At 34.1% G+C, this 23,638-nt stretch overlaps 1 protein-coding gene across 1 annotated transcript in view; it reads left to right on the forward strand.

The window, feature by feature from the left end:
* The window catches only part of LOC128865001 (muscle M-line assembly protein unc-89-like), a 230,189-nt gene extending 211,709 nt beyond the window's left edge, over positions 1-18,480 (forward strand). Inside the window, exon 7 of the mRNA XM_054104840.1 lies at positions 12,897-18,480. Within this exon, the coding sequence (XP_053960815.1) occupies positions 12,897-13,078 (182 nt within the window). The 3' untranslated portion in view covers positions 13,079-18,480. The remainder of the gene's footprint in view (positions 1-12,896) is intronic.
* Positions 18,481-23,638: the final 5,158 nt, after the last annotated feature.

Here is a 23,638-nt window from a genome sequence, read left to right on the forward strand (position 1 = left end):
AGAAATTTAACACTTTTCATTTTCATTTTCACTTTCATCAAAATTTCAAAGATTTTAATCACAATTTTTAGAAAATTTTCGAATATGCAGTTTTATGATCTGTTGAATTTGCTGTGCAAGTTTGATGTGGCTCAAAAATCGGGTTGATTTAAAAAAATTTTTTTTCTGGCGCACCATAGGTTTTAGGTAGTTGGGGGATGATTTCACCTCTTAGGGGGAGTCGGAAGATACCCCAGGGTGTGTTTTGACATAATAAAAAAATTTAATTGAAACCTAGACAATCTCTCTTCATTCACGAGCATTTTAAGATACAAATTATTAAAATTGGTCAGCAACTGGATCCTGTAGCCATTTTTGAACAAATTCTCATTGTGCACGGTGTTGTCCTTTTTCTCTTTTCAACGCGATCGTACGTGAGAACTATCGATATCGATACCTATAGTTTGACAGCTGAGAATGGCAAGCTGTGTTGATATTTCTGTTCAGTAAGGTTTAGTAAGTCATCATGAATGGTTTAACTCCATTAGACCGCTTCTAAATTGTGAAAATTTACTTCGAAAAAAAAAAATTAAGTAAATCTATTCGCGAAGCTCAGAGGCGCATTCATTAAAGGCGCACTCAGAAGGGGCATTCATTAAAGGAGGTGCTACTAGGCCAACAACAATCTTTTCTACCTTTGATTGTCGCGCCAAAGTATTGGAAAAGTAAAAAACAAAGAATGAACTCACCTTGTTTCATTCTGTGCTGACTGCGACATGGACACGGCCTTGGAACGAAGTTTTGAAGAAGACGCCGAAATGTCGATTCGTCGTCATTCTCAACTTATTGGCCTTTATCTATCGACTGCGTGGAAAATTATACGTAAGGATCTTGACTGACGTGACTATAAAATACAGCTCGTGCAAGAATTAAAGCCCAATGACCATAGATCGCTTCGCATTTTCGCGGATTTATATTTAGGTTCATTTATTTATTATTCAAATTTTTTGAAAATGTAGTCAAAAATTAAATGATCAAATGGACCATGTTGCTCGTAGCCGCGACGGTCATATGTCGGATATCATATTCATACAATAAAATACGGTTAAATTATCTGCAGATTTGAATAAAACAAAAATTCATGCCAGCAATAATAATATTTGGCTTTAACCTTTTAAGCTCTTAAAAAAACACCCGATACATGCAGGATGCATACAGTGGCGCTACTTTGAAACTTCATGAGCCAGTTGAGAAGTGTAGATATGTACCTACGCCATGCAAATGAAGTAATAAGCAAATGGCGTAAATTGTGGTTTTGTGGAATTGCATACATTTAGGCGTACATGTTGTCGCATGAAATAGCAAGCAAGCAGCATAAGTCACTTAAGCACCATAGAAAGTCCAACATTTAATTAATTTACCTTTGCTGATGGCGCACCTGAATTTAATGGCATATTTTATTAGAAAAATATATGAAGTGCAAAGTAATGAATGCCGTAGAATATTTTCTAAAAAGTTTGTTTGTGTGTGCTCATATCTAACTGTGTTTGGTTTAAAATTTCCAAATTTTAAATACATTAATGCTGGTCACATTTGACTCTACACTACCTGCACCTGCTCCTCCAACGGTATTCACTGTTATTTTGTCTGACTGCTTGAATGTCCAGCAGCTGCATAAAGGCTTCAACACGCACACAGATTGGTTGACTTCCTTGCTATATCTACATATATGAGTGTGTGTGTGCGTATGTGAAAGTTATGTGAATTATCTTTGAATGACAGCAGCTGGTGTTGCTTTCCTTTCTCTTGCTTTAACTGCAATGAATATTTTCGTTATATATGCGTACATATTTTATATAGTTGTTTTTGTTGTTTTTTGCTATGCATGCACATTTGCTGTGATTGCTTGCATGCGAACGTGCATTTTCTATTTTAATTAAAAATTATACAAATTCATACATTTCTGTGGCAGAGGAAAGCAACACATAAATACGTACACATACATACATACATATGTACGCATCTGCATAAGGGTAATTCATAATTGCGGCCTTTAATGCCATAGCAATACTGCGCATGCATTCATCTAATGGTCAGAAGTATAGGATCGCGATATGTTTGCAAGCTTTGACTACTTTCCTTTAATTTTTTTGGAATTTTCATTAATTTTTTATAAAAATGTAGGGCCTTTCAAAGCTGATATCTAGATGTCAGTAAGCGAATAATTCCTAGTCGATACCTTTTTTTTGGAAGTCATTGTTTTGATATTTTTCAAGTACACGGATGCACTGTTTTACTCGATAGAACAACGCGTTAAAATTCTTTAAACTTATTATAGTCCAGGAGCCAGGGGTTATATTGACCTCATCATTTCATGCCGACTGATTTTAATACTGAAGGCAGAAGCCATCCAATGGATGACGAAATCAACCTTCAGCTGGTCCAGTAGCGGTGGGTACGTGCGTGGGAGGCTGCGAAAATCTGCACGTTCGTTGACAAAATTGCTGCTGCAGCGCAAAGTGTTGCTGAACAAACTTGAACATTAATATGTCGACCTCCTCAACAATCATAGACATTCATGAATCGACTGTTTGGTGGACTTTACCTGTAGTCGTGTTCATGGCGCATATTTTATTGATGTAAGTTTTCACATAAAATACTTCAGAGCCGTATTTTGAATAAAAATAGTGACACCTGAAAGAATCAAATTTTTACTTTTTTTATTTTAAAACAACATTAAGGCGCGCCTTTTGAAAAATCCCTAATAATTCATTCTACAACAAATGTCATATAAAATTTCCAACTTGTTCATGAGAATTAAAAACAAAACAAAAAATAGGGTATGGGAATTATAAAAATTCGATAAAATTACATTAACATTTTCAACTTGTTCATGAGAAAATAGATGCGATTTTTCAGCTGCTTGCACTGTATTAAATTAAAATTTAATAAGCCATAAAACTGCATACAAAGAGTTTTTCTACAAATTCCAATTAAATTGAATTTTTAATTGGATTGATAAGTCTGTTGGATTTTCTCTACATTTTGTTCTATGAAATGAGACTTTTTTATTCAATTTCAAACGTTTATTAACAAAAAATGGTTACAAATTTAATCTTCAAAATAATAGCCATCGCTAGCGATACATTTTCCCCATCTCTCTGGCAATTTTTGTATGCCGCGCCAAAAAAAATTGGCCGTCTTTGGCCGCAAACCAATCATTATCGAGCCGTTTTTTGGCTTCTTCGTGAGAATTGAAACGCTGCTCGGAATGTGCGTGGCCCATCGATGCAAGCAAATGATAATCGGAAGGCGATAAGTCTGTGACGCCGATCGGCATATTGCGGGCGTTTTCGGTGTATAGCGCTGTTCAAATAGGCCAATTGTCGTTGGTAGCGTGCACCATCAACTGTTTCACCTGGTTTTAATAGTTCGTACCAAATCACGCTGATGCCAGAAAACACACAGCATTGCCTTGCGGCCGAAGCGATTTGGTTTGGCTGTTGTTTTTGGCTTGTGCCCGGGCGGACCATACGATCGTTTGGGATTGCAGAAATACACCCATTTTTCATCACCCGTAACGATTCGATGCAAAAAAGTCTTCCTTTGGAACCGGGAGAGCAGCATTTCACAAGTGCTTTTTCGGTTCTCAACGATGTCCGCAAATCGTAGTTTGAAGGCACGAAATTCGACATTTTTAAGAGCGACAAAAATTCATTGTTGTATGAAACGTAACAAACAATGAACTGAATATTGTTGACAGATGACAGACGAAAAACAAGACATTTGGGAAGGTTTAAAAATACTCCTAGCGACATCTAAACTGACGTCTGGACATACATTCCTCCTCTTAGCTCCGAATCGGCATAAATAAAATATCCAAATGCCGCTGAAGATGACGCTTGAAAGTGAAAAAAATAAGTCTTCACAATCTACCACAAGGAGGATCACCTGCCACGAGGAGAATCACCTGCCCACAAATCAGCCTTAATCTTGCCTCAATCCCGCAATGTGATACTGCCAAATACCTAGGCATTGATTTTATAAAATATTATTATTAGAAGAAAAAAAAACTACAGTTACGACTTATACGAGTCATGGTCGAATCACTCTAAAATTGATCTCAGTTTCTATGAATGGTCTTTTGTGCTCTCTGCTCACCACATACCTCATCCAAACTCATTTCTCTTAGGAAACCTAAGATGGTGCTGGGCTAGGCCAAGCGTATGTGCCATTTTTCCGGTCGTATCCGGGCGAAATATTTAATCCTTCTTCTCGCTCTAGCATCACATTCGAGAAGAAGTTGTGTTGGAGTTTACTAAGATTGGTCGCAGAAATGACAGCACACTAGCCTATCCTCTTATAAAAGCTGTACCAGAGCGATTAAGTTCTGCGGCTCGCATGATCTTCTCCAACATCAGGTTAAAGTTAAGTCACACGACAGCGAGTCACCTTATCTGAATTATCGTTTGGTATCAAACGGCTCGAAGAGGTCCTTCCCAATTTTGACATTGCTGCTGGTGCTGAGCAAAATCACATTGCATAACCATATTAGTTTTCCCATATCAGACATTGCGGCATACAAGTAACTCCTTTTCGTACTGTCGAATGCAGCTTTTGAAATCGACGAAAAGATGGTGTGTGTTGATTCACATTTCATGGGTATTTTCCAAGACTTGGCGTATTGTGAATATTTGGTCAATGTTAGACTTTCTTTGATTGATGGTGGGCTTCAGGCAATCACACAATACGCTCGCTAGAATCTTATTGGTGATATTTAGGAGACTAATTCTTACCTTACCAGCTCCTCGACGCCACGTTTGAATAGCACAGCCGGCAGTCCGTCGGCTCCCGCGGATTTGTTGTTCTTTAGCGGCATCATCGCTATTCTCACCTCGTTATGGTCGGGTAGCGGAACGACAGTTCCTTCGTCAACTATTGGTGTGTCGGGATCTTTACATTCGCTGTGGCATGCGCACCTGTCCCTATTTAGAAAATGTGAGAAGTGTTTCCTCCATAATTCAACCATGCTCTGGATGTCAGTCATCAGATCGTCGTCTTGGTTTTTACAGGAAAACAGCTTAGTGCCAGTGCCCACAGCTCAGTGTCAGCTTACGTCCCATAGCCTTCGTTCTTCGCTTCTAAGCTCTTCCTTGATTGTGTGTTGACCCATGGCAAGGACCCTTCCACGAGTTCTATTAGTTCTTATACATTTCTGTCATTACAATCAACTGTACCAAAGTGCGGAGGCCCGTTGAAATGATGATTTTCAATAATGTTTTTTGCTAGTCACTTAGTTTATTTTTAAAAAATAAAAACATAGCATTAATACAGCATGTTTCGACTTGACTTTAGCACAATTAAAAAAAAAAAAAATTAATAATTGTAAAAGTTATCGCTGTTTGTGTGGAGCCCGTTTCTCCAGAAGTCCCTTGCGGTGATCAATATGTACAAGTCCTTGGAGATTCATCTAAAATCAATCGGACAAGAGAAATTAGTTTTATTAATAGACAATCTTGTGCCTGATCGAAGCTTGTTTTCAAAATTAACAGGAAATATTTTTCAGATTTTCGAGAAAAAAGCGATAATTATTTGTTAAAAAAAAAGAAATATTTGAAAAAAAAAATCCTTCGCTCGGGCACGAATTTTTTTTATGTTTATTAATTAAAAGCGGTATACATTTTATTGAAATCTACAAAGCGGTTTTTAAGTTACAGTGATCACCAGTCCAAAAAACATAGTTTTGGGAAAAACGCATTTAAAGTTTTGCGAACGCTCCGGAGCGCCACTTTGTTAATTGTTGAATAACTCGAAAAGTATTTGTCGGATTCAGTTCAAATTTTCACACAATATTTTATAAGGTATCATACTTTAAGAAAATGCAAAACAAATCCGTTTTTTTTTTAGTTCTGACTACCCCTAACCCCTTAATTTTTTGAATTTATGTCAAAAAATTTGCCTTCTGGCTCTTTGTGTAGAGTCAGGCTATAAAAAATTTTGGCCAGAACTAATATATTTTCAATCACCTTGTGTGAAGAAGTGCCTTATTTGGCCCACCCTAATGCATATACCAGCGACATACATACATTTATGCATAATTAAAAAGTAAAAGTCTCGATGTTTTGTGCCTGATAAGCCATCACCTGGTACACCCACATACCTATTATGCATACACACATTAACACGCTTATGTATTTGATGCTTTCACACAGATGTAAGCAATCGTATTTCCATTTTTATTTGATACTTCGAACTCTCTACCTAACCACTCCGACGGCTGCTTTGCCTCTACTGCCACTGTCACTGCTACTCCTTCGAACTTCTTACCACATTGTTGCTCGAAATCCTACCGTTTCGAGTTTTTCCTTTTGTTATTTCAATCCTTGTTGCACTACAACCAGTCACTCATGCAGACATTCAAACCTGCATTTGTATCTTTGATCTATCCATTAGAATTTTTCAAGTTTTGAAGTACTTTTCTTTCTGATTTTGCAATTCCTGCGTTTAATTCACTTAATTGTTTTTTTTTTTACGCTGGAGGCTCTCGGATGGTTTTGCTGGGGCGCTGTCATCGAATGCCTTACATTTGATTGCTCTAGTGGATCATTCAAAGTTTTATAAACGGAGTGAATAGCGAGAATATAAGAAATATATATACTAAAGAAATATATATAAAATGAATAAGAATTACAATTATTAGAAAAAAATCACTGGTGCCCTGCTTATGTTTTAGGATACTTCGCTAACCAACAAAAAAAAATTATCACTGATTAGGCTCATTAATGGTTCAATGGCTTTATGACTTCGCAGAAACGCATGGAGCGGCAAAAAATCAGAGGAGACTCACCGTGTACTTGTATACTCGTATTTGTTGTTTGTTGCATTTTATAAGCCGACGACGTAGTTAGAACACACTTCTTCGAGATCGATGAAAAACGTGCATTCGAAAGCTAACGAGAATAAAGCGCAGTGTAGAATTTCGCTGAACGATTTTTTTACTCCCAAGAATACACGAACTTGGTATGGAGAGCCTTTGATTTCAACACAAGAGTGGGTGCTAACGCCTGTGATACCATTGATTTATATTTACAAGCCATTTTCTTCCACATAAAAATTCGAGCATACTAGGTTATTCAATAAGTTTTTCAGTTCAATAAGAAAAACACATTTTTATGGTTTGACAAATACCTTCTTATTCAGTAAAGACTCCCTGAATAGCAATACACTTGTTACAGCGAGATTCCAATTTATGAATTCCATGCCTGAAGTCAGAATCTCGAAGGGCTGCTTCCACAGCTGTTGTGACCTCATCATTTGATGAAAAACGTTTTGCACGCAGAAATTTTCTTAGGTCTGGAAACAGATGGAACTCGCTAGGTGCCAAATCGGGTGCAAATGGTGGCTGTTCCAGCAACTCGAACTTTAATTCATGGATATTAGCCATTGTCGAAATGCTCTTGTGATACGGTGCATTGTCTTGATGAAAAATAATTTATTTGCAACCTGGGTATTTTTTTGCATGAATTGCTTGCTTCAGCTTATCTAAAAGGTTTCAATAATATAGAATTTATTTTATTTATATTAAATACAATTAAAATATTTTATTGTTACCAGTTTGCAAATAACCCACAAACGAAATTCCTTTCGCATCTCACAAACCTTGTTGACCGATTTCTGGATTCGTTTCGGAGTCGAATTACCAGGTTCATGCCTGCCTTTAGCCTCTTTTTTCGATTTAAGATCATGATGATATACCCAAGTCCCTTCCATAGCGATAAATCGACGCACAAAATTCACTTTATCCTTTCGAAAACGCTGTAAATGTTGCGGAGAAAGTCGCATTCCTTTGTTTTTTTTTGTTTGTTCCATTACTAGCGAATGAGACACTCATCGGGCACACAGCTTTTTGAAACCCAATACTTCGATAAAAATATTGCTTACACTGTCCAATGAGATGCTTAGGGCTTCTACTAAATGCCTTTCAGTTACTCGATGAATTTACAGCAGGATATCCTGTATTTTTGCAACGATTTCTGGCGTTGTTGCTGTTATTGGACGTCCTTGGCGTGGCTCGTTTTCAAGGCTTCTGTCATTGCATGTTCACCTTCAGCAACCCATCTTTCAACTGTACTAATTGATCGCGAAAAGCGAAAAGTTCTTTTACACTTTCAGCATTCGTTCATAAATTTCCTTTGCTTTTAAACCTTCCAAACATAAAAATTCAATCATTGCCCGATATTTGATTTTTTTACATTGTTGAAAATACTGTGACACGTAGATACTAAATGGCTTGTAAACAAAGCATAAATTGACAGATTCTTTTTTTTTGTTTTTTTGGGTTCCATAAATAACCCTACTTTCCCTTAAAAACATCGTCTGTGCTTTGCCGCATGCTTTTGGGGTGCATTTACGTGCTTTCTTATATAGGTAAAAATATTTGGGTCATTCTTATTTCTTCACTACTTTATGCAAAACTTTTTATGTGTATTTCAATCAACTTTTGACAAGTGCAGAATTTGAAATTCGTTTGTATGCGTGAATGAATTAGCATTTTCTTATATTCGTTTAGATGTACTTTAGATTGTGTCTATATGAAATATTGTCTTCCTTTTATTGGCAAAAGGGTTAAAAGCTGCAACAAACGTGCTTGTATGTCCTTTGAAATACATTTTCACATATTTACCTACAATTGTATGTATATATAAGTACGTACATACATAGATACATATATGCTAATATATTAATCTGAATTGAAATAATTTATGCTATTCTTTCGTAATACTCCCATAGACTTACATGATTACATATCTACAAATGCATTGTATATAGAATAAAAGGCAAATATTAATTAACGCTTCACATTCAATTCATTTATAAATATTATCACTTATCTTTATCTATTAATGCTTGCAATCGTAAAGCGGATATAATACAGGATGTTACGCTCTAACGGAGAGCGCCTGAAGTAAGTTTGTATTGAATTTATGGCACAAACAAAATATGGTAAATAGACGAAATTAATCCAATTATTGGAACATGAATAATAAATTATACACACACACGTGCACACACATACACTTACATATGCACATGCATGCATACGTCATACGTGCAAAAAACCAAAAAACCGGACAGACAAAAGCAAATAATGAAAAATGCATGGAAATGTAACAGAAAATAAATTAAGCTATTCTAGATCAATAAACACAATTTCCACTCAGTAAAATATTTCATAATAATTTTGATTTCTTTGTTAAGCTGTTTGCGTTTTTTGTTTTTTGGTTTCTTTGTGTTTTGTGTGAAATGCTGGAAGGTTTTACTTGTAAAGGGTGCTTTTTTAAGAGCTATAGGAGAGTTTTTCACAGAGAGGTCGTTGGTTCGAATCTCTGTGAAAGCAAAATTAATAAAAACATGTTTCTAATAGCGGTCGCCCCTCGGCAGGCAATGGCAAACCTCCGAGTGTATTTCTGCCATGAAAAAGCTCCTCATAAAAATATCTGCCGTTCGGAGTCGGCTTGAAACTGTAGGTCCCTCCATTTGTGGAACAACATCAAGACGCACACCACAAATAGGAGGAGGAGCTCGGCCAAATACCTAACAGAAGTGTACGCGCCAATTATTTATTTTTTTATAGGAGAGTTTTTCAAAAAGACACACGTAAAAGGCATACAATTTTTATTTAAATCGATGGTACAGTCCATATAATTTCATGTTTGAAGATTATTTCATGCAAATGTTGACCGCGACTGCGCTTCAAATGGTCCATCCGCTTAGTCCAGTTTTGGCATATTCTTTCTAATGTTTCGGCCGGTATCTCACATATAAATGCTTTAATGTTGTCTTCCAATGCGTCAATTGAAGCAGGCTTGTCTGAATAGACATGAGCTTTAACATAGCCCCAAAAAAAATAATCTAAAGACGTTATATCGCACGATCTGGGTGGCCAATTGACAGGTCCCGAACATGAAATTAAATGTTCACCGAACTTGCCTCTCAACAAGTCCATTGTTACGCGCGCTGTGTGGCTTGTGGCACCGTCTTGCTAAAACCACATGTCATGCAAGTCAAGCTTTTGCATTTTGGGCAAAAAAAAGTTGAATATCATTTCACGTTAGCGCTCACCATTGACAGTTACGTTACGATGCGCAGCATCTTTGAAGAAGTACGGTCCAATGATATCTCCAGCCCATAAACCGCACCAAACTGTGACCTTTTCTGTATACATTGGTAGCTCTTGCAATTCTTCTGGCTGATCTTCACTCCAAAATCGACAATTCTGCTTAGTTACGTACCCTACGTACCCATTGATCCAAAAAGGAGCTTCGTAGCTGAACACAATTTTTCGATAAAAAAGTGGATCTTCGGCCAACTTTCCAAGAGCCCATTCACCGCAACGTCGTTCGGCTTCAATTCTTGCACCAGCTGTATTTTGAAAGGCTTCACACCTAAATCCTTTAATCCTTTCGCAAAATTTTCCACGTTGTTGAGTAACAGAGACCCAATTGCTGCGAACGGCGACGAATCGATTTGATGGTCATCATTATCACTGGCCGATACAGCTGCGATATTTTCTTCAGTTCGCACTCTACGTAAGCGTGTTGGTGGTTTGATGTCCAATAATGTAAATTTGGTTCTAAATTTAGTCACAATAGCTCGAATAGCTGCTTCAGTGGGTCGATTAAACTGACCATAAAATGGAAGAAGCGCGCGATAAACTTTCGCAACAGAACTCGCATTTTTATAATAAAATTCAAAGATTTGCAAGCGTTGATGACGACTGAAGATGTTTGACGGTGAAATAAAACTCGAAACGTGCGTCAGCTGTTTAAACCAACTGTTTGAAAAGATAATAGCTAAAAAATCACCCGTTATAAGAAAACCCCATATTTACGTAAAATTTCTAACTTCTTTAGTCATAAAAGTTAATTTAAATTATCTTAAAAATAAAGAGAAAATTGAAAAAAGTTAATTTAATATATTCGGTCTTTTCAAAGCACAAAGTACATAGTAAACCCGATCCTGAATAAAAATTCCCATTAGTTCTCTTTGCCAGTGGAAACCAATCACCCAACTCTAGAACACATCTCCTTGAATGATATACAGGGTGGCTGATGAAAGCCGCTACCAAAAAAAAATTGAATAACTTTTTTTCTTTTTAAGTTATCTGTTCCATTTTTGTTTTAATTTGCAGATTGATCTTTAAAATTTATTAAAATGGATAACTGGGACACGCAAACAAGAATTTGGATAGTCCGCCGCTATCACGCACTGGAGTCCGTAGTTTTGGTACAGAGAGAGTACAGGCGGATGTTTGGCGGCGATCCCCCGAGCAGATGGACCATAATGAGACTGGTGAATAATTTTGCTGAGCAAGGAACAGTCGCAAGAAGGCCTTATCATCGAAACCCACCAGTTCGGACGGAGGAAACGATCGCTGCTGTAGCTGCAGCTATACAAAGCAATCCAAGGGTTTCAACAAGAAGCTTATCTGCTCAACTTGGTGTCAGCCGACAGTCTTTGCAAACAATAATGCACAAAGATTTAGACTTATTTCCCTACAAAATTCAAATGGTTAACAAACTGAATGCAGCAGACTTGCCGATTCGCTTGGAATTTTGCCAGAAGATCCTGCAAATGGTGGAAGAAGACCAAAACATGTTAAACTGCCTTTTCATGTCTGATGAGGCCCATTTCGATTTGAACGGCAATGTGAACAAACAAAATTGTCGAATATGGAGTACTTCTAACCCACAGATACTCCACGAGACGGAATTGCATCCTCTTCGCGTGACAGTGTGGTGTGCGGTTTCTTCACGTTGTATTGTCGGGCCTTTTTTTTTTGAAGAAAATGGTCACACCGTTACGGTTACTGGAGACCGTTATTTGAAAATGCTGAAAGAATTTTTCTATCCAGAACTACGCCGAAAGAGAATTCCTTTCAACTCTGTGTGGTTTCACAAGATGGGGCATCGTCTCACATAGCCCAGACTGTTATGACAGAGTTGCGACGAAAATTTCCCAATAAACTGATTTCAAGAAACTCCGAATTTCGTTGGCCCCCCAGGTCGCCTGACCTTACTGCACCTAACTTTTTCTTGTGGGGTTTATGTAAACAAGAAGTTTATAAAACAAAGCCAACAAATTTGGATGAACTAAAACAATCCATTCGGGCAACAATTGCGGCTATTCCTGTCGCAACTCTCAAAGCAGCAATGAACAACTTTTTACTAAGATGCCGCACTTGTGTCAACGAGCATGGGGGGCATTTAAATTCAATTATTTTTAAAACTAGTTAAGCTACATTTAATACAATTTAATGACCTTCAACTTGAAAAAAAAAATAAATGAATTCCATACACTATATTAAAAAAAAAGTTATTTGAGTTTCTTAATGTAGCAAAATTCATCAGCCACCCTGTACCTCAAAGTCTTGTGTATGTAAGCCTTGGTTCGGAAATGGGCCTGAGGACATATCTACTCATAAATAGGCGATATGTGAATTCTGTGATGGAAAAGCCTTATTAAAATGCCTTTAATTTTTTACATACTTTGCAATGTCGGCTGTTAGAATGAAGATTGCAGCTTAAAGTTAAAAATTTTTGAGAAATGATATTTCGGAAATTTTTGTATTGTATATTTTTGTTGATATTATAAAACTATTAAGATTGATTTTATTTATTTTTTCTTTAATTTATTTTAATATATATTTTTTCCTTTCTTGGAATTCCATTGCTTTAAAAGTTTGCTTATATTTTTTAGCACTTTTAGTTCAAGCACTACAGCAAAGTTGAAAAAAATGCGGTTATATGAAATTATTTAAAATATTTTTCTTTTTTATTAAACTGCAGATTATTCGTTACATTTATCTTAAACCCTACTAATTTCGCCTTTTTCTTCATTTGCTCTTCTCTTCACAGATTCACCATATCACGACGTAAGCGGCCTACCCAACCCCTATAATATGGAGCATATGGAACAGGATGAAGTGATACCGCCACAGCAGCACATGTCTCTCAGCTATGATGACAGTTTCGAGGGTGAATACTCGTCAACGCCAAATTCACGGAATCGACGGGTCATACGCGAAATTATCGTCTAATAAATAACAGAATAGCGAGTGGGAAAAAGTAAACAATACGGGAAGGAGCAGATAGAGAGGGAGGGAGAGAGAGAGAGAGAGTGTGTTGTGAAAATACTATATACTTACTATATATACACACATACATGCATACATATGGTATATATGTGTGTGGTAAAAGTGCAGCCCAACTGAAACGAAAAGAAAAAATGAAAACACTTTTCACGCATAAAAGTATATGGAACGAAACACACAACCACACACTAAAGCCAGAAATGTTAAGAGAGGAACATTTGAATGTTTTACAAAACACTTTTAATTTTTATTTTTAAGCAGATAAGTGTATTCTATAAGCAAAAAGTAGAAGAAGAAAAATAGAAGAAACCCAGAACAGTAATCAAAATGAGCGCCGTAACTTAACCATACGAGCACACAAACATCATCAGCAACTGCACCACACACACACATATACTCACAGAAACGCACACATATACACCCATGCACGCATTCGCACACAGTTTTTTATTATGCGTTTTAGAAACAATTTTTAAGAAAACGTCGTCACGCGATTTTTCACCTACACTAATGTTGCATGCAACCTACATATAATCTTTATAGCAGTGAATTTGTATATTAGAACGGATCGAATTTTTTTCTAAATCCCTTTTGACTGAAATGCAGAAATTTGACTTTCTATCCCAGCACTGCAAAATATTATTTGCCTCATCGCGTTGAGAGGTGCCCTCGACACGAATAATTTTTCGCATTTTTTTTTTTTTTTAAGTAAATACACACTTTTTATTTTCAGTTCGCAAAATTATGTACCCACATTCATCTACAAACGTGCATTGGTAACTTTGCCACGATATTATCTTGATTGTTGTTAGTGTGCGGATTGATTTCAAAATAAGGATGATAGATTTATCAGATTTGCTCTTTAACTGTGGTGAAAAAGTAAATTGTGAGAGGAACTTTGGCTGCCAAGTCACTTAGAGAGCCAGCAGCCGAATTCCTGCACGAGCATTTCACATGCAATCGCACACTCGTCCAATCAGCCGTCGTTAAAATCTTTTCACCATTAGTTAACAGGGCACCCGGCAGCCGATTTCTGTCCACTCGTCTCCGACGTATTCTCACACTCGCCCAATCAGTCGTTGTTCAGACGGCAACGAAGTGATATTGTGTTTATTTTTTCTCACTGATATCACTAACACATTTCTAGTGTTTTCATAAACAAACCGATTCACAACCCCGGCTACGTCACACCATCAACTGATTCTGTTAAATTCTCGGAGAGCCAATTAACGGTATGTTATTGGCCCCATCTTCTCAATTCTTTTCACTATAACTTCACAGGGCCCTCTGCAGCCGAATTCTGCAGATCATTTCGCATGTATTAACACACTCATCCAATACAGTCGTTCTTCAGATGGCAACGAAGCAGCATGATTGGAGACTGTGTCGTTTTTTTTTTGTATCCCGAACACAATCTTAGTTTTTTTTTTCGTGAGCAAACCGCTTCGTGACCCTAGTTACGTCAGCCTTTCAGCTGTTTCTGCGAAATATGCTGAGAACCAGTTAACGGTCTGATATTGACCACACCTGTAAAAATATTTTCACAACGATTTCAAAGCATTTTCACGACCTTCTAACGTCTAACGCTATTGAGTCTTTTTGGCACATTTAATGACATCAAATGACTTGCAGTGAAAAGCTGGGTGAATCACCACAACTGATTATTTATTTATTTATTTTTTTTTTATTTTTTATTTTTGCTTAATATTTTTTTCTACTTTTTTAAGTCTGCCATTTAAAACAAAGTTGCGGTCCGGAAAGTTAAAATTTTTGCTACATGAAAAAGATTTGGTATCTGCGCAAAATTTCATTTATTTTTTTGAATTTGATTTCGCTAGGGGCACCTCAAAACGACCGATCTAAGAAGGCAATATTTTGTGGTTTTTATTAACCCTCATAAATGCAAGTTTTCAGTGCTATGCCAATCGAAAATTAAATTTCCACACACTCGCTCCACTCTACTTTTTTTTACACATACACACTTATGTATGTATTTATACAATTGACATTACATAGCTGTTGCACTGTTTTGTATTTATCTGCAAACAAATGTTGCATGCAACATTCTGTATTTGCCGCTTAGTCCCGATTTACATAAGGAAGCATTTGGAAGAGAAATATTTTGTTCATTGGACATGGACGAACGGGGAAGAGAGAGGAGTTTTTGTTTTCCTTACTGGCGGCACGCTTTGCGCTTCTTATCCGAATAGTCAGACTTAAAGAAGTAAACGTCAGAGGCAATAACTGCTGCTTAAAATAATTTTTCTCATTTGGCCGCGCATGAAAGAGAATTTCCAGTGTCTCCCTTCCAAATGTCTCTCTGTGTAAATCGGGACTTACACTCGCTCACATTCAGTTTACACGCATTTGCATTATGCAACAAATCACGCATTCATGCATTCGTTCAAGCATTCCTGCTGCACTCTCATTATTATTGCGCTCATACCTACGTACATATGTATTTAGTTATTTACACTACTACACCCAACGAAAAATCAACGAAAAGCAAAAACAACAACAAGAAACGTATTCAACGTATTTGAAAGTTGCCATTTTTATGACTCTTAGTTTGTAAAACATAAATAAGTATAGTTTTTTTTTTGTTTTTTTTTTATGGGACGAAAAAAGTACTAAAATCCACTACTAACAAGAAAAGTATGTAAGTAAAATAGTTGTAGCCAGCAATTGTGCTCGCACATTCGTGATGAATCGATTGGCTTTGTTGTGGGCGGTTTTTGGGGGACGTCGTGGTGTTGTGGCGCGACATGCTAACACAGTGGCATCACCAACATCCATATATTCGACTGTAAACACAAGCAAAAAATATGAAAAATAAAGAAAAAAATGAAAGAAAATTTAAGAAAATAATTAGTACTGAAGAATGTATTTAAGTGCATGTGTACTTAAGCGTAAGGGCAGCAGCGGCGGCAACCCAGTTTGCTAGATTTTTTAAGTAGCGATAATAAACAAAAACAAAAAAAAAACAAATAACAAATAATAAAAAGTGTAGCGAAAAACGAAAGGATTTACTTACCGAAAATACACAGTTAAATTTCCTAATGGCACATACACATGTATGTATGTAAATCTATAAGTGGTAAGCAGAACAAAAACAAAAATAAATAAAAATTAGAAACAAAGTGATTTGCCTACCTTCCACCTTTGGGATGTCGTCAAAAAAGAAGTGCAGAGCCACTTAATTTAGCAGCAGCGGCTTTGAATTGAAAATGGAAAAAGTGTTAAAAAATAGTTGCACAATTGGCGAAAAATTGTAAGAGGTTTAAAAAGAGAAAATTTTTCAAAATTCCGAAATTTTGCATGCAAAAGCGCTAAACTTTGCTGTTGTAGAGTTTGTTGGCATTAATTGTTTCCTTTTATTTTTTTTATTTTTGTATAAATAAATTTATTCACGTATTTTGTTTTGAAAAGGTGTTGGAATGAGCTGCAGAATGTTACTAATTTATTTCTTAGTACATTTTTCGTCAAGTTGAAGAAAAAAAAATATTTAACTGAATTAGTCGCATACATTTTGCCATTAAAAATTTTTAGAGCATTTGCTTTAGAAAATATAATTTTTCAACGATAAAAATTTTTTCGAAATTCTCTTGAAAATTTATTTAAACATGCGGTCATAAATTAAAAATATAACGGTTTTCATGCACTTCGACCAAATTCAGCAACAGTTAATATGTAGCGCAACATGTGTCTGGCAACATGTTTATGGCGTAAAATTAAGTGCAGCCCGCAATAAAATATAGAAGCTCAACGCTTTGAACAGGTTTGACTATTTTTTTTTTGAATTCATTATTTTTTTACTTTTCATAGTCATTCATTGTAGCGCAACATGTGTCTGGCAACATGTTTATGGCGTAAAATTAAGTGCAGCCCACGAGAAAATATAGAAGCTCAACGTTTTAAATTGGTTTGACTATTTTTTTTTTTGTGTTCATTATTGTTGATTTCATAAATTTATAGCTCAATTTTCATTTTCAAAGCAATTTTCATTTTTTGGTAGCGAAACGTCCTCGCAAAGAGTGTAATTAAATCTTCTTCATATTTTTTTGTGTCAATATAAAAAAGCTTGCCAATTGCTTCAGGAGCGATACTAAAAAAATTCGACGTTTCTGCCCATTTCACAATCAATATTGTTAGCAACATTTCACGGAAGGCAGAATGCATGTTGCTAGCAACATTTTACGTTAAGCCAAATACATGTTGCTAGCAGCACTTCATCGCTGTTAAGTTTATACTACTCTTAACACATTCCACAGATATAATTCGGCAAGACTCATCTTTCTGATGCATGTTGCACAACAATTGCTTCAAGCTCGAAAAAAATGCAATATTTGCTAGGTAAAAATAACTGAAACATCTATTCCATGAATATATATATATAAGTGGCGCGTACACCCTTTTTGGGTGTTTGGCCGAGCTCCTCCTCCTATTTGTGATGTGCGTCTTGATGTTGTTCCACAAATGGAGGGACCTACAGTTTCAAGCCGAGGAGCTTTTTCATGGCAGAAATACACTCGGAGGTTTGCCATTGCCTGCCGAGGGGCGACCGCTATTAGAAAAAACTTTTTCTTAATTTTTTGATCTTTTACCGAGATTCGAACAGACGTTCTCTCTCTGAATTCCGAATGGTAGCCATGAATGATGTTTGTATAAATGTTGCGTAACATCTGAGCAGCATTCCATACAGAACAGCGCTGTTAGTAACAGAGGTGGAGTTAAATGCCCATGTAAAGGAAACAATTCAACTTTCTGCAGTTCATAAAATTGAGTTTATTGCACAAGCAAGTTTTTATTTAATAATTTTTTATACTACCCTTACATCTTCCAACAACAAAAACGTGAATAATTTTTATATGCAAAATTCAAAAAAAAAAAATTTAAAAATATTTAACTCAACGTTCACTTATAAGCGAGCAAAATCAATGAAAGAAAAATGAGTATTTTTGACTATTTATTTTTCTGTGTATCTTCGACTATTTATTTTTCTAAATGTTTTGCAAAGAAAAAAATAATTTTTACATACATACAAACAGAGAAATGTATTTACGTATAACAGCTTATTGCATTGTCAAGCGATTATTTAACAGACCACCAAAATTGTTGATACTTCTTTTTTGCATTTGTTCAATTATTGCACCATATTTTCGAAATTAGTAAATGTTATTTACTATGTAACACAAAGAAGTGATCTGATGATTTTTTCAAAAAAAATAAAAACAGTTGCGGTTTAGCGTCGTCTACAGCGCCACTGTGCGGTTTGCAGAGCATTTTTCGGCAGCCGAGCTTGCCTTTGACTTTTTGCTATGCCACCAATACTTTTTTCTTAGCTTTAATTTACAGCTCTTATTCAAATAATTTACTTCACTTGCTCTTCCATTGTTCAAGTTTTCATGTTTATGTTTTTTTTTTTGCTTCAGTTTCTATTTTTTAATTGGCGCTTCAATAGCATTTCTTCGTATTAGTTAGCGTAAACTACTTAATTTGTTGGTTATGAATAAACGTAGTTTTCTTCAACTTTTCGTCAACTTTTAAGTTGTTGTAGTTGCTTAATTTTAACTAAAGTGCCACACGTGCGTGAATGTGAATTAAACTCCAATATAGAGTAAACAAAAATTACATTAATTGAATTTCATTATTATTATTCTTCCTCTTTTATTAGGTTGAACAAGAGGGTAAAATCTAATATAAAAGAGAGAACTAACTGCCAGCGCTTACGACTCTAATAAAACTTGAATTGAGTATAGAAAGTATGTAGCAGACGTGAGCAAAATATGCTCAACTTAGGCAGCACATTTCGGTTGGCGATAAAAAGATTCACTGAATATAACGAAAAAAAAAAGAAAGGAAAACAAAAATTAAAAATAATTATTTACTAAAAACTATATGAATTTCATCGACTTATTGTCTGCTCATCATCTGAGGCATTATTGCTGAATTCTTGGTAAAACGATTTATGACTGATCAAATGTCACCAACTTCAAACTAAGTTTTTCTCACCTCATTCCATTCGTTTGCTTCCTTTTCACTGACGCTTCTCTCTTTGAGAGGTATTCAGTCTCCAGTCGGGGTTCGCAGCATAACCACGCGCAGGCGAAATGAGGAGTTTGGAAGTGATAGGTGAGAGGCATCATTTCGTAGGATTAGCCATTAAATTGCATATCGCTTCCCTTTGTGATGCCATGTCTGTTATTTTCGATTAATTGAAACTGAACAGCTTACATAGGAGAAAAACGTCCAACACAGTGAAAAATCCATTAGTAACAAGTTGATGCGGGCTTTCACTACAGTTCTATTTACAAGGTTTAAATCCTGTTTTTAAGAAATTTGTGAGCTTTTGAAAAAGATGCCTGTGCGCCAAATGTAAATTTCCATCAGTTTTAAAATTAAATAGTGAAATATAGTTTGCTTTGTTTTATTTAAAAAGTGGCTTTAATTTTTGTATTAGCAGCCTTGAACAATCAATTATTTTTTGTACAATAAACAGCACAGGCGGATTGTAAAAATGCCCAACTTCATGAATGAAAAGGGCTAGGTTAGGTTAGGTTGAAGCGGTTGTCCTGTTGGACACACTCAGGCCCATAGCCCATTGTGATGCCGCGTGGGGAGCTTTCTTTTTCAAAAATTTTAGAATGCCTCTTATTTCTACGGAATTGAGATTTTTCAATTCGTTAAAAAATTGTCGGCCTAGAATAGCAAATCTCCGTCTGGATAGAGCAGGGCAATGGCACAGAAGGTGCGGGATCGTCTCTTCCTCTTTCTCATCAAAACAACTTCTACAGAAGTCATGTGCTTGCACACCCATCCTTTGGGCGTGCCTACCTATTAGACAATGTCCCGTTATGCTTGAAATCAATGTGCTAAGACTGTGTTTATTATGGCTTAGCAGAGATTCTGTGCGTTTAACACTAAGAGTCGGTCACAGTTGATGGGCGATTTTGCAGGTGGCTTCATTACGCCATCTTTCGTTAGCTTTCCTTACGATTTCTTCAAGGATAAGTAGCTTACATGTTTGTAAGGGCATGCCTATGTCATTGTGTATGTACTCATCGGTCAACTTGGTGCCGAGTCTCGCTAGTTCATCGACTCTACAGTTACCTTCAATGTCGCGATGGCCAGGTACCCATGTTACCTTCAGGCGAAATGACTCAGCCATCTCGTTAAGAGATGTGCGGCATTACATGGCTACCTTGGAGGTTGTCGACTGTTTTGTGAGGGCTAAATCGCATATTTTTGTGTCTAATTGATTTTAACTTTTTGTTTTTTGTTGATTTAATTTTTTGCATTTTCCTTTCTATTTTTCTTTTTTTAATCCATTCCAACATTTTTTTTATAATTTTACTTTATTAAAAAAATTTTTTTTTTTAATTTTATTTTACATTAAAAAAATTATAAATTATAATAAAAGATTTTTTTAAATTTTTTTTAATTTAAAATGTTAAAATATTTTTTTTTTTTTTTAATTTAAAATTATATTAAAATATTTTTTTTTATTTACGTATTTAAAACAAAAATATTTTTTTTCTTCATTTATATAAAAAAATTTAATTGAAATAAATTTAATTCAAATAAATTTACTTAAAATAATTTTTTTTAGTTTAATTTAATTTCCATTTTTTTTAATTTAAAATTATATTAAAATATTTTTTCTTATTTACGTATTTAAAACAAAAATATTTTTTTTCTTCATTTATATAAAAAAATTTAATTGAAATAAATTTAATTCAAATAAATTTAATTTAAACAATTTTTTTTTAATTTAATTTAATTTCAAGTTTTTTTTAATTTAAGATTTTTTTTTCTTAATTTTTTTAATTTGTCTACATGTTTTATTTTTATTATTTTTTAAACTTCCCTTCTATTTTATTTTAGTTTTTGGTTTTTTTATTTTTTATTCCTTTTATGTTTTTTTTTTTTTTTGCTTCTTTAAAACAATTAATTTCGTTTTTGTACACTTCTTTTTATTTAAAATTTTGTTTTTAGTTAGTTATGTAAAATATGTTTTTTTTTTTTTTAATTTAGTCTTATTTGTGTTTTTGTTTTGTTTTTAGTTTTTTCATTTGTCGATATGATAAGTTTTCTTATTTTCTTTTTTTCTCCTTTTTTAAATAAATAAAGTAAAAAACAATTTTTTTTAAACAAAGTAAAAAATATTTTAAATTAAAAAAAAAACAATTTTAAAATGAAAATGGTTTTGTTAATTAAATTTTGAAAGTAAAAAACACATTTTTTTAAACAAAGTAAAAAATATTTTAAATTAAAAAAAAACAATTTTAAAATGAAAATGGTTTTGTTAATTAAATTTTGAAAGTAAAAAACACATTTTTTTAAACAAAGTAAAAAATGTTTTAAATTAAAAAAAAAACAATTTTAAAATAAAAATGGTTTTGTTAATTAAATTTTGAAAGTAAAAAACACATTTTTTTTAAACAAAGTAAAAAATATTTTAAATAAAAAAAAAACAATTTTAAAATAAAAGTCGGTTTGTTAATTAAATTTTGAAGTCAAAAAGTTTTTTTTGGATTTGATAGTTTAATAAAACAAAATTTTGCTTCATTTAAAAAAATATATTTTTTACTTTTCTTTATTTTATACAGGTTTTTTAATTTTTTTACGGACTTTCTTTATTTCATTTTTTATTTGTTTTTACTTTATTGCTTTATTTTGTTATTTTTTTCTTTTGTATTTTTTTTTATTTTTTGTTATTATTTTTGTTATTTTTTTTGATTTTTTTTTCTGTACTTTTTTCGTACCTTTTTTCGAGAAAACAAATTTATTTATTAAATTGAAATGATGTGTAAGTGCAAGTTTTTTCTACAAATAAAGTGCATTTAAATTTTTTTGTTTTGCTAAGAAGTCTGTCCACTTCATATTTTTTACTTAGTTAAATTTGTTTTTAATATAAATTTAAGTGGCTTAAAGTTAATAATTTCAATTACGAAAACAAAAAACTTGCAGGCAACAAAAAGTGCAGCTATGCGTAATAACGCATTAAGTACTTCCAAACTTAATTGAAGCACGAAGTAAAAACAAAAAATCGCAAGTGAAATTGAAAATCACAACTGAAAACTGAAAACTGAAAAATGTCGAGTGAAGAGAGAGAATGGTAAAATGTGCGCCACCAACAACACAAACTAAATTTAATTATTGCATTAAGTGTAATATTTTTTTTTACAATAGCTTAGGTGAGCAAATATTATTAAATTGCATAAGCACTTAGGTGTAAGTTACGTTTAAGGGGAGTGAAAATAATTTAAAAAGAAAAAAGTTACGAAAAATTGTGTATGAAAATATGTAGTTAATAAATTGGAGTACATAAAGAAAAGCAAAAATTTATGAAAATTCACACAGTTATTTACGTGAATGTAGGACACACACACTCACACACACATCAACACACGCCCATACACACTACAAGCGATTAGTTAATGTAAATAATATTACTATACAAACACACATACATATACATATATATGCATATACATACATATATATATATAATGTAAATGTCTGCAGTTACTTTATACACATAGACAAGCAAAAGAACGGAAGAGGCAGCGGGGAAAATTAAGAGTAAAAAGCATAAAAATATTAACAAAACAAAAAATCAAACTTTGAATAGTCGTCGAAATGCAGCGAAATGATTGCTATTTATACGCATAAGTACACTTACTTAAAAATATACATAAATAGATAACTTAAGAGCAAAAATAAAGAAGGAAAGGAAAACGAAAAAAATAATATTTTAAATAATTACTTAATTAAATGTAGTTAAATATAATAAAATTAAAATAAATTAAAAAAAAACAAGAACGAGAGGATGCTCGAACAAAACTAAAATACAGCACTCGAGTGGCGTTGAGAGCTACCTTCTGGTCCATATACACACACACACACACACAACCATGAACATACTTATAAACTATAAGCGCGGGCATCCTCTAGCGAATCTCATTGCAATTAATGAGCAAATCAAATTACTTACTTTTTAGTATAGTTTTATTTTGTAAATAATTATAATCGCATTTTGGTTACATGTGTATGTGTTGTATAAGTACAATGTGTGTATGTTTTGGCGCTTGAGTTGTTAACACACACACACACAATAATTGCCCGATATTTCCACTGATTTGAATATGAAAATGTTGCTGCTCAAACGCAGGATTTATGCGTACATACAAACCAACATATATATACACACACACACACACACATTGTGAATTGTAAGAATCTCTTGAAATTTGAATAAATATTTTTTTTAAATATAAAAATTACACCATTTTTTTATTGCATTTTCACAGCTAATGGTAAATGGTAAGTAGCAGAGGGTGTGAGCAAAATAAGCATTAAAAATGGATTTTGCATACCTAAGAATCGAATAAATACATCACCTTCTAAGAAAAATTTGCAAACCAAAAAACAAAAGAAAAAAGTGATTGCGGGTTAATAACTAAAATTAAAAATAAGGATGCTCGAAATCTATTTTAGAGATTG

The sequence above is a fragment of the Anastrepha ludens genome, chromosome 5, assembly GCF_028408465.1.
Source record: "Anastrepha ludens isolate Willacy chromosome 5, idAnaLude1.1, whole genome shotgun sequence".
Classification (NCBI taxonomy): Eukaryota; Metazoa; Arthropoda; class Insecta; order Diptera; family Tephritidae; genus Anastrepha; species Anastrepha ludens.